The 11,840-nt window shown below is 46.8% G+C and overlaps 1 protein-coding gene across 1 annotated transcript; it reads right to left on the minus strand.

Moving 5' to 3' along the window:
• Positions 1-3,149: 3,149 nt before the first annotated feature.
• On the minus strand, positions 3,150-11,809 carry MDH2 (malate dehydrogenase 2). Its single transcript, XM_074596253.1, has 9 exons — positions 11,639-11,809; positions 9,751-9,919; positions 8,904-8,987; positions 7,789-7,898; positions 7,140-7,265; positions 6,396-6,473; positions 5,067-5,166; positions 4,469-4,620; positions 3,150-3,454 (listed from the first exon to the last, which is right to left on the minus strand). The coding sequence occupies exons 1-9, from the start codon at positions 11,699-11,701 to the stop codon at positions 3,323-3,325; spliced, it is 1,014 nt and encodes a 337-aa protein (XP_074452354.1). The 5' UTR covers positions 11,702-11,809; the 3' UTR covers positions 3,150-3,322.
• Positions 11,810-11,840: the final 31 nt, after the last annotated feature.

The following is an 11,840-nucleotide window of genomic DNA, read 5'->3' on the forward strand; positions in this document are numbered from 1 at the left end:
GCCCCAGTAAACCGAGGTTGAGCAGCAGTGACAGGGGGACACCAGCATCCGCACGAGGTACCTCCAGCCCCACTGGTTTCATTCCTTTCCCAGAGCCGGGAAGGCAGAGGCTGCACCCAACTGTCTTCCTGGTGTTGTTTCCTCTGCTTCTCCTCCTAAATATCACCGAAATGCCCGCCGTTGTCCCCGGGCTGCGGGGGTACCAGCCCTACCCAAAGGCAAGCTGCTGCTGCCATCTCCCGGTTCCCACCGCCCAGACCCCTCCCATGGCAAGACAGGGGTGAGGGTGGCAGGTCTGTACCCCCACCCCAAAGGGCTGGCCCTTAAACAGCGCCAGGAAGGGAAGAGAGTTTTCTCAGGAATGAGGGACCTGCGGCTGCCAGCCTGCACCCTGCTCCTGCGGTTGTCCCACCTGAAGCCCCCCTGGGACACCGAGGTTGATCAGGATGAAAGGCTCGAGCCGTAACGCTCACCGTTTGTTTTCCTCCTCATTTTCCCCTCTCCTGCACTTTATCGCACTGGCCCGGCAGCACAGGAGTGTCAGGTGGGATCAAGTGACCTGACATCTGGCCATCTGAAGCATCTCTATTTATTACTCTTAATACACATCTCTCTATCTTGACACTGGACTCCTGCGCGGAGCCGAGCTGCCCAAGGAGGAGGCAGCTCCATGCACATAAACGATGCTACCATGGAAGACGTCAGACGCTTAAAGACCATCAAGACAAAAGTCTGCGCAAGTGAATAGGATGAAACCCAAGAGCTCCGAGCAGGTTTTCCGCCTCCTCTCAGAGCAGGTCACAGCAGCCTGGCTATTCACCACCACCGGAGGGAGAAACCAAAGGCTGTGCTGTGAGTCAGCAAGGTGGCCACGCCGCAGCAGCTCACAGGACAGAGGATGAAGGTCGTGTCTCTCGTTTGAGAGGCAGCACCAGGAAACAATATCCAGGGCAAAGCCTTGGCTTATCTAGGTACACCCAGCTAATTCCTGCTTCTCACAAGGAGGGTATGTCCTGGCGCTTTTCCTCCTCTAGGGAATCTGTTCAGAGAGATGGGAAGGGGTGGGATGTCCCACGCTTACCTCGGCAAACCATCGTCAGTCTTCATGGTGACTAAGTTACCCAGCACAGCAGGGCTCGGCCAGGGGCACAGCACATTTGGCCAAGCAGAGGACACCTACACAAGTTCATTTCTCACCTTCATCTAATATCCTCCCGGTCCTTCACTGCAGAAAGCCCCAAGAAGGGTGTCTCAGTTCCCTTCCCAAAATGAGAGCGGATTTCCAGGCACGGGGAACGGCTGCCACTCCAAGCATGAGGCACGGGATTGAGGGCGTGGGGGAAGAAACCCAAAAACTAAACAGTGCAGAACGGGAAGGGACGTCGTTATCATTAAGGGGGTTTGAAAGAGACCCTGAAGAATTTACGAGTCAGCAGGTGCTGGGAAATAATCCTCTTCCACCTCAGCTCCACTTACCCATCCTGTCCCCGAGCCTCTACTGGTCTAAGCAAAGCTTTCTGCTTGTCCATGCAATCCCCCCAGACTTGGCCGGCTTTGGACTGCTGACACAGGAAAAAGATAGAATAACCCAAGCCACACTATGAACCCCAAGTTCTAAAAATCTCCAACCCTCAGAAATCTGCTCGATCTGCCGTATTTAAAATAGCAGGACTAGAACAAGCGTACGTTATTTCCCTGCCGGCTGCAAGGCGAGGCTTTCCCTGCAGCCCTTAGCTCGGCGGCTTCCTGTGGTAGTTGCCCGGGACTAGCCGGGCACACACGCCGGGGCTGCAGACCACTAGCTCTGGCAGACGGATACACACTGTGGTTTTAAATAACCCCTGCTGCCTAGTTCTGCTACAAACCACTGGCAGGACCCCTGCATCCAGCAACCTGCCTCAGCGCAGCCTGCCCCACGCTTCCCATTTCTTGTTTTGAACACAATTTCCAGCTGCGCTGACCAGGCCTGGCCAGTCACTCCTCCTCTCGGCATCCTCCAGCTCCGACATCCTCCCCTGCCTCTCTCCAACATCATCTTTTAATTCGTTAGTCTTTAATTCTATTAATACCACCTAATAATTACTTTGTTCCAAGCCTGCTGAGTAATGACTGCCGACGCTTCATTACTATTTCTGTGAAGAAACCAAGCTGTAATACATTGAATTTCTGCAGAGCGGAGTGACAAGGACTGCGCTGGCTGTCCTCTCTGCCTACGCGTTCCACAGGGCAGGGAAAGAGCCCGAGCACTTCATTCTCGAGGCATCTTCAGCGTCAGAACTGTTTGATCCAATTCAGAATGAACTAGTTTAAAATAAAAATAGCTCAAAAGACAGCTAGAACACAAGCAGTGGGAGAAACCAACCAGGGCTCAAACAGCATCTACTACCTTTAGATCTCCTCCTTAAGAGAAGCTTCTACACCAGGTTCTCTCACTCAAGCCAACGCTCCCCTCAGTTCCTCCAGCGGCGCTGGGCTTTGGAGTTTCCTTCATCTAATCAAAATAAAGTCTGTTCAACCCAGAATCCAACCTACGTGGATTAAAGCAATTCAAAGCAATAGGGTAAGCAGCCCACAGAGCACGGAGGAAGAGCGGATTAATAGCTTCCTTCATTAAAGCTTACCTTCAAAGAAGTCAGCAACAGAACTCGTCATCACCATTTTCTTGCAGACATTTATTTTTATATTCACAAGAGGATGAATGTAAAAGAAATTTATGTAGATGCTAAATCAAGGCTTTTGTTCCTAACTAGAAAGAAGTCACTCGCAGCATTTTAATTATTTTCTTAGAGCAGGACTGACATTTCAACCACCGTGCGCTTTTACATACTCTTTTAAAAATCAAATTACATATGCGATTAAGGCAACACGAGGTAACGTCACCTCCCGAAAAAAACCCACTTCTTGGATCACTTCACTCAGTGATCCCTCTCGCAAGCCTCTTCACCCCTTCTCGACCTTACTTCACCATGCCCGGTTTCCCAGCTGCTGCACCGAACAAGCAGCCCAAGCCAAAACCCAAGCAGCAGAATTTGGAGTGATCAGTTCATCCACCTTAAGAGACTATTTCATCGCTACGGAGACCGATAACCTTTCAGAGACCTACAGCTTCCGCCTTCAAAAGACAAGCACATCAGGACAACTCCAGATGGTACACTGAAAAAATGAGGCTGTTTTATTGATGATTAGACTCAGCACTGGCAACAATCATTAAGCTAGTACAGACAGACTTCAATCAAAGCACGAGCTTTGAATCAGAAGTCGTAAAGTGACATGATGCCTTAATAAATTAAGGAAGTTGTTAATGCCTGTCGTCATCAACTCTTCACTTGAAGTTCTTCGCAAAATCCTCTCCTTTCTTAATAGAAGCCTTCAGCTCAGACATGGCCTCAGCAACCATCTTCTCTTCAAAGGGGGAGATCTTGCCAATACCTAGGTTCTTCTCAATTCCATTTTTCTGAGGGAAAGAGGATTTAAGGATTAACCATTCATCGAATGACCTAGAGAGTAACTTAACAGCTCTGATTGAGTATTATCCAGCTGAGATGGAGACCCGGCCTGGGACCTCTCATGTCTAGTCTGCCAACCCCGTGCTTCCTGGCTCGGCTCGGAAGCCTCTTATTATCTGCAGCAACTTCTGCAGCCCTCACAAAGTTCTCATTCACTGTTCACACGCGTGAAACTTGAAGCTAGCCCATAGGCTCCTTCAAGAGGAGACTGATACCAACCTGCTCCTTCGTGCCTCTTCCTATCTTCAACCCCACCGTTTGGCACGAGAATTTCTCTCCTTTGGTGTACGCCCTTCACTTGCCAATGGTTTGCAGTCTGAAACTGCTCCAGTTTCACTCTAGGCTTTCGAGATCTCGTGCCTACATCCAAACCCTTCCCCCTTAATACCCCTCTGCTTCCATTTCCTCACCAGTAGCACCTCAGACAGCATACACCATCCTTTGCATCCCAGCAGCCACGACAAGGCTGCAGCATCCTTGTTTTCCACTCCACCCACACGGTAAGGGTGACGAAAGGAACACTTCTTTCAGAGTTCAGCAGAGGTCCCAAAAGCAATCTATTAATCCTCATCCATGCTGTAGTTCCCCATGTGCCTCAATTTCTGAGGGATTTGCTCGTAGCAGATCAAGCCGAGGAGACAGGATTGCTGACTCTGGTTAATCATCTGAAAGCCCTTCATAAACAGGCACTGACTTGAGGCAAGCGTGACCTCTTAAGACACGTCTGAATCTCTGGTTACTCAGCGACCCGCAGTCTAAGAGCGGATAAAAGCACTATCATCCCTGTCAAGCATGAGGTATATGCCCAAATACAATACCCAAACATTCAAGAACTCTTAAAGGCACGCTCAGCTGTTAACTTCAGCGACAGCTAGCATTAGACTCAACTGAAATCACTCAGTAAAACCACAAGACTAGATGAGTAGCTGCTGTTTATAAGCTCCATCATTTAAAGTACGTACTCCCAGCAGCAGAGGTGTAGAGAAGTATGGGCTCTCCGTCTCTTCCGATCGAACAAAAGCACATTCAATAACCCCTTCCTTTCCATTCATTGCATCCACCAGGGAGAACACAAACCGAGCACCAGCATAGGCCATAGACAAGGTGGCAGATCCTGTAAGAGTTAAATCACTTTTAGAACAGATCACTTTGAAATCTGATACTTTCTTTAGCATCAAAGGCTTCCACACTGATAGGTTTACAGAGCTGCAGCATCACTGGCTTCCAGTTCACAGCCAGTTGGATAAAGCAGCCACTTTTGGCCACCTACACACTATTTAGTTGACCAGATTTACAGGAAGGAACAGCGTAATTTGACAGAGGAGATTCTTTTTAAAGCCGTACACATGGCATAGGACCAGTTAATGTTTAGTTTTACCTACATACTGAGCTGCTTCCAGCACCGCAGTTCAGGCAGTCGCTGACATGGCAGAGCAGCTAGATTTGTAATCAGCACTTCACAATTCTGCACCGCAGTTGTCAATAAGATTAAACTGAAGAGGACTGCATCCATTTAGCTGGCCAACGAGAAATACTTGTAAGCTGCAGTCAAGAACCAACCTGCTCCTGCTTTAGCTTTGACAACTTCAGTGCCAGCTTCTTGAATTCTCCCTGTAAGCTTTTCCAGCTGATCCTGAGGGAAGTCCACTTTTGGTGTGCACTAGATTGGAAAAAAGAAGTTACTATCAAATACCAAGACCCCTCCAGATTCTGCATGAGGCCACCCACATGATGCTTTTTGTAACATTGAAGTTGTTACCAACAGTTCTCAACTGGGAAAATCAGTTACCCCAGCTCACAGATTGTGTGACACTGACCAGCTGCAAGCGTCCACCGAGGCAGCTGGGTATTGCATGGGCTGTAACAGGAACCCATCCACGCCTAGCTTACTCAAGGATAAACCACAACTTGACAGCAAAACCAGGGCTTGCCATGGTTACTTGCTTCTGTGTAGTGCTTTGCACTAGACCAATGCCCTCCAAGCATGTAACAGGCCTTAGGAATTTCCAAAGGCCACCTTGTAAGTATTTGGGTCACTGTGGCATTATGGAAGTCAAGAGCCTTATGAAGGATCCAGTCTGCCAGCAGCATTTACTAAGTTACTGAACCTTCAGATACAGCTACGCAAGTATGTTAAGCACAGCTGTTGCTGTCCCGATTGACTGTCTAACAAAAGCACCCTCTCAGCATTCAGCTGCTCCAAAGCCCTTGCTCTTATTCCCTACAAATATCCTTCGGTGAAGGACCCTTTATTCCCCACTTAGAGCAAAGCTTTTTCCCCCTTTCTCACAGACTGCTCCTCGCATCCTAGCCATCTCCTGCTCCTCGCATCCTAGCCATCTCCTACCTATCTCCTCATGAAGCTGCAGCCTGCTTTAGAACTGCATTTCATTCTGGCTCAGATGCATGAAGGGACCCTCTCCCTGCCTAGCAGTCATTACTGAAGCAGGCCTCCCCACACAGCTTGAGCTATGCCTCCTCATTTCAATGGCATTGAAGTGGTGTTTCTAGTCCGCCACAGCAAAATCAATTTCATTTTCCTGCTGAAGCAAGGTATTCACATCATGAAATACCTGTCATAAAAATAAAACCCAAAACAAACAGTGGCAAGACATCTGAACACCCACATCACACCTCAGTTCTTATCTCAACGTCCTTTAGAGGAGAAAGGCTGGAACGATTTAAACCACCCAGAGTTCAGATTTAGCTCATTGCCTTCCAGTATCTTGTACCTCATCTCAGAATGAAAGCAGCCCTAAGAGCAGGGAAGACTGTCTCTGCTGTATGGCACCTTCCATGCCATCACAAAGGCACTTTACATCAACTCTAACATATCCATGAGGAATACCATACAGTGTGATGCCACACATGGCAGTTACTATGACTTACCTGAGAGATCAGAGGGATGATAGTCTTCCCGGCATGGCCACCAATAACCGGAACACTTACTCGAGCTGGATCTAAGCCCTAAGAGAAACATGAAACTTTCCAGCTTCTGAAGCATATGGACAAGAAAAACATTTAAAAACGCCACGCTTCATTTTCTGCCCAGGTTTTTTGGACACATCTATAACCTAAGTGCTACACGGGGCAGGAGTTTCAGAGGCAGTTACACTCCAGGGACAAAGTCAGATCTACAGAGTTGAACTCCAGGTTACTCTGATAACTTTAGACAGTTACAGGATATTAGTAATGCAAGTTCAGATAAATAGAAGCACAAGCACAAACTCCACCAGGGCTATTAAGAGTAGTAACCTGTTACACCTCCTGATACTTTGCAGAATATCCTGTAACACGCAGTACAGATAGTTTGACTTGCAAATATATACTACAATTCAACCCTCTCCTCCGGTTGCAACAGCAGGGCTGGAAATGGCAACAGAATTAAAGGAACATGTAGCTCACTCACAGGTGACAGCTATGAAAAGGAAAGGTCAAAGTCTCTTGAACCACATTTTGCAAGAAACCCTATACCCAGGCTCCTCTAGAGAATGGAAACAGGGAATCTTTGCCTTTAGCTCCAAGAAATCCAAGCTCTTTTGGCTCTGTGCAGTGATTTTAAAAGCATTTTTGATAGTTCTGATGATCAAAGCACACCATATCCCTCCCCCAGCATCTGTTACTATGACCCACCTTTAGTTCAGCCACAAAAGTATTCGCTCTGACAATGTCCAGTGTTGTAACGCCAAAGATTCTGTTGGGATTATACACACCATGCTTCTTGAAGACTTCTGAAGTTATTGGGATGGTTGAATTTACCTACAAGCAAGAATAGGCAAGCATTCATTAAAGCTAGTATACTAAGGAAGCTAACGCATGAACTGAACAGGTCAGTAAACAACCTGAAGTATATTTCCAACTTGAAGCCAACTGTAGCCAATTACTTTAATTCCTTAATTGAAGAGCAATTTACTGTCAGGCTGGAATAAAAATCTTCCATCTTAAGTAACCATTAAGACAACAAATTTGTTCATTCACATTACAAAGGCTCCTTCCTTAACGAGCTAAGACTTCTATTCCAGCTAATACACCAGCATGTATTATAACCATAGTCACACAAGAGATTGAGATATTAAGCACTTTTATATCCAAGTTTCCTCTGACTTAAATATAGCTCAAGAAAAATGGGTTAGTAGAACCAGGCTTTTAGTTCTTTTCTGCAAATACCCTGCAGACCTTAAAAGATACTGGTCAAAACTAACAGCAACTCAACAGATTACTCTAGCAGAGGAAAAAAATGCAGACTGAGAATACATTTTCAAGGTCTCCAGAAAATGCTTACCGGGTTAGAAATAATACAGATCATGGCTTCTGGACAGTGCTTTGCACAGGCAGATGTCAGAGTAGCAACAATGCTAGCATTGGTGTTGAACAGGTCATCACGGGTCATACCTAAACAAATCCAGTACAGTATTTTAAATTAGCCATAGTCTCACTCAGAACGGGCAAGCAACTCAATCAAAAAAAACAATATCCTGGTCTGGATAGAGATACGTCAACTTTCACTTCTGGTTTCATATAGCAAGAGAAAACTCTCCAGCTGCAGTAATGAATCAGCTCCAAAGGTAACTCCTCTCGCTAATAAAAGATTACTGCCCTTTCAGATAGATCAGTGCTTTTCAGAGGCGACCAGCCCAGCTGGCAACTGTCTGAGTGTATTTCACCTAGGCAGCCTGAAGTATGGTGTGACCATGCTGACCCACACCAGTGTACCAGTGGCGCTCAGAGCAGCATAAACGGCTCCTAAAGTGAATCCTCCTCCCCCTCCAAAGTCTCCTCCCCAGCTACAGTTTGAATGCCAACTGCTCTGTGCAAAATATCACTCGTTGCGTAAGTGCCACCCCTCACTTCTGTTGCAGCAACTACTTTAACCACGAAAAATGAAGAATTGGGAAGAGGTAGCCATTAAAGTCTAGAATTTTGTTACGTTCCCAATAGGATATTGAAAAACAGAGTAGAAACGGAGGAGGTCAGAGACATTCCAGGAAGGATTAACAGCATTCATTCAGAGATTCTCTGAGAAGTCACCATACAATTAATGCAAAACAAATGGATTATTTGTATTCTGCTGAGAAATGAAACAAAGAAACAGTTGTTTTAGTAGAGCATTGCTCTGGGCAAGAAACACTATGGGAGATTTGGGATCACTTGCACGAAAAGTCTTTGCACCTCCCCCCTACACAGGAACTCCAGAAATCAATTCTGCCCATTTTACCATGGACAATCTAAGACAGAGGCTAAAGGAGGTGCCCACAAGCAGCTCTGGTCAGTGTCATCAACAGCACTTACATCCCAAGCCAACAATACCATAAAGCACAAGATACAGCTCTATTTGAACAACAGTACTGCAGAAACACACTTCAATGAAGCCCTGGGGCTTTTTAACAAGGAGCATACCTGGTTTTCTAGGAACTCCCGCAGGAATAACTACAACATCACAGCCCTTCAGACATTCTGGCAACTGCTCAGGTCCCAGGAAGCCTGAAACGGAAGACATTCAGGCACCATGTTTTTGCTAGTTATTAAATATTTGACACTTCAAAGTACAAAATTATGCCTAGAGGCACCGAATTCCTTTTTAAAATTTAGCCTTCAATTCAGACTTATGCTGAAAAGCAAAGAAATACAATTATGGACAGACCCTATTTAATACTTTTCCCTTGTTTCAAAACTTAAAAGAGTGGCAGAAACCTCACATTCAACTGTTTCAAAAATCCTCAGTTCCTCCTGTTATGTGTATTTACTCTCCAAAAACCCTAGCTTGACACTACAGTCAGTGCCCCCCAAAAAAAAATCACATGAAGACACATTCAAGCAAAATGAAGACCAGCAGATTAAGTTTTCTTTGATTTCATCAGAACTTGACAGCTGTCCCTTCAGAAAAGCACGTAGCATTCACATAGACACTCAGAGAGTGTTAAGTCTATTTGTAGTCAAACTTTTAGATTCAACGCTCAAGCTTTTTTCCAAGATGACTTTACTCAATGTTTCCTGCCAGTTATTACGAACTTCCCCTTCAATAGTGCAACGACAAACCATTCTCATCTCCATACCTTCAAATTTAATCAGCTAAACCTTAATCAGTCATGCACTGCTTGAGAAAAAGCTACTTAAATTGATACTAGGCTTCAGAATCATGTGAAGATTCCCCTTTACATGCACAACAACAGGCATCTCCACTTGTCAGAGACACCGGAGAGAGGACTCCTTCGGAGCACAGATGGTTTCCAGCGGCTCGCAGTACCTTTAACATTCGCTCTTGTCTCGATGTGGCTGAGGTCAGCTGCGACGCCTGGAGTGTGAGCGATATCGTAAAGGCTGAGCCTGCTCACCAGCGGGCTGTTCTTCAGGAGGAGAGAGAGAGGCTGGCCAATGCCTCCCGAGGCCCCCAGCACTGCTACCTTGGCATTGTTCTGAGGAAAAAAAGAGGACAAACACATTTTAGAGATGTTTCAGTAATTACCGCAGCAGTGACCTTGGTGATTTCACCACACTTTCTTTACTTTTAGTTCTATTTCTCAATTTTTTTATCAAGCACTATCCAAACGCGATTGCCTCAGCTCACAGAAAGCAATCATCACAACAGCCTCCCAAAGATCTTTGAAGTTCACTGGTAGGACAAGTTAGAGGAAAACGTTCTTTTGCGATCTCAAGCTCAAAAGGGAAGCAAGGACAGGCAAAGAAACCAGAAGGATCATCTTTCTTCAGATGGCAATATCTGCCTGAGAGTAATACCTGCTATCCTGTGGGCCTAGGTCTGACGTAGGGCAAGATCTGTTACACAGTTTTTCTAGTTTTCATTGCCAGGATCAAAAATATACGCATTCTCATTTGGAAAATCAATACATTTAATGGACTACAATAAACATAATAACCACCGCATACACGTAAAGAAAACGTGTATGCCTGAAGTGAATTCAAAATAGTACCTGCAGCTGCCCCAAGATTGAGCCCTGTGAACATTAAGTGACTATAATTTCCAGCTTTGATCAAGTGGGGCTGAGAAGTAAGTAAAATCAACTCTCCTTTGTTGCCATGGTGAACTTATTTTACTCTAATGTGCTCACTGGAAGAAAGCTATTTTTCTTGAAAAAGCCTGTGCTCCTGTTTGCAGAAAAAGTGCCGCTAGATGAGCGCGAAGCTACTTTAAAAGACCAGAGCAATCTTAAAATGCAACACTCTGCTGACGTGATGGAGAACCAGAGGCTACTGCAGAGATGTAACATGTAATAATACACTTACCACTGATAAGGACGTTATCCATCACACTGTCTTACCAGATAAAGCCATAATAGCTCCAAGTCCCTGCATGAACAACTTAATTATTATGCTATGACAAGAAACAAACTATCCAGGAGCTAGATCAGCCTAACCTCAGCTCAGTTGTCTTGCTATTGCAACAAAGGTAATTCAGCACAGGACCCGTCAAGGGGAAGCAAAGGCTAGCATTAGTCACTGCTATGCCCTATATATATATATGACTGAGCTGATATCATGCGGTCAAAACCTTATTGCTAATAAATTTAATTGCTATAAAAATAATCACACAAACCTCTCTTGTAAAGCCTATTTTTATAGCTACTATAACCATTCTGTCATATGCCACTGGGAACTATTTACGTTAGAAGACAGAGGTCGGTCTCTATCTACCCACCACACAGCAGCCGTCCTCTCCTGGTACCAAGAGGAGGTATTTCAGCATATTAAGGATTACTGTTAAACCCCCCAACCACCAGCCTTTAGTTCTCAATACATTTTGAAAGGAGGAGCGTATTTCAGTCGAGGAAGGAAGGAGCATGCAACACTGCGCATCATCCACGACATACCACCAGAAAGAGAAGTTCATCTAGAGTGAATTAACACGGACACCCAGGTTACCCCTGCCTGGAGAGGGGCTCTGTGCCCAGAGCCGCCCAGCAGCAGCCGGGATGTTTCACCGGGCGGAGACACGGCACCGCCCCAGACCCGACACCCCCTCACAAGCTCTGCTCCTCATCTCCCTCACGGCCCACACCCCGCCTTAGGCCGCCGGCGGGGCCCGTCCGCCCCCTCACCGCGGAGGGCCCGGGCTGCACCCCGGCCCGCCGCGGGAGGGGTGTGCGGGGGCCCAGCGTGCCGGCGGTGTGGCGTACCTGGGCGGTGGTGGCGAGGCCGCGGCGGAGGGCGGCAGCGGGACGGGCCAGGCGGGACAGCATGGCGCGGCGGCGGCGGTGACTCCAACGACCTCCAGGGCGCGGCGCCTGCGCGGGACCACCACCGCCTCTCGCGAGACTTGGCTCCTCCCCGTTCCCCCATCCCCGCCCTGGAGAAGTCTCGCGAGATCTCGCGCTGACG

Source organism: Larus michahellis, chromosome 7, assembly GCF_964199755.1.
Source record: "Larus michahellis chromosome 7, bLarMic1.1, whole genome shotgun sequence".
NCBI classification, from domain to species: Eukaryota; Metazoa; Chordata; class Aves; order Charadriiformes; family Laridae; genus Larus; species Larus michahellis.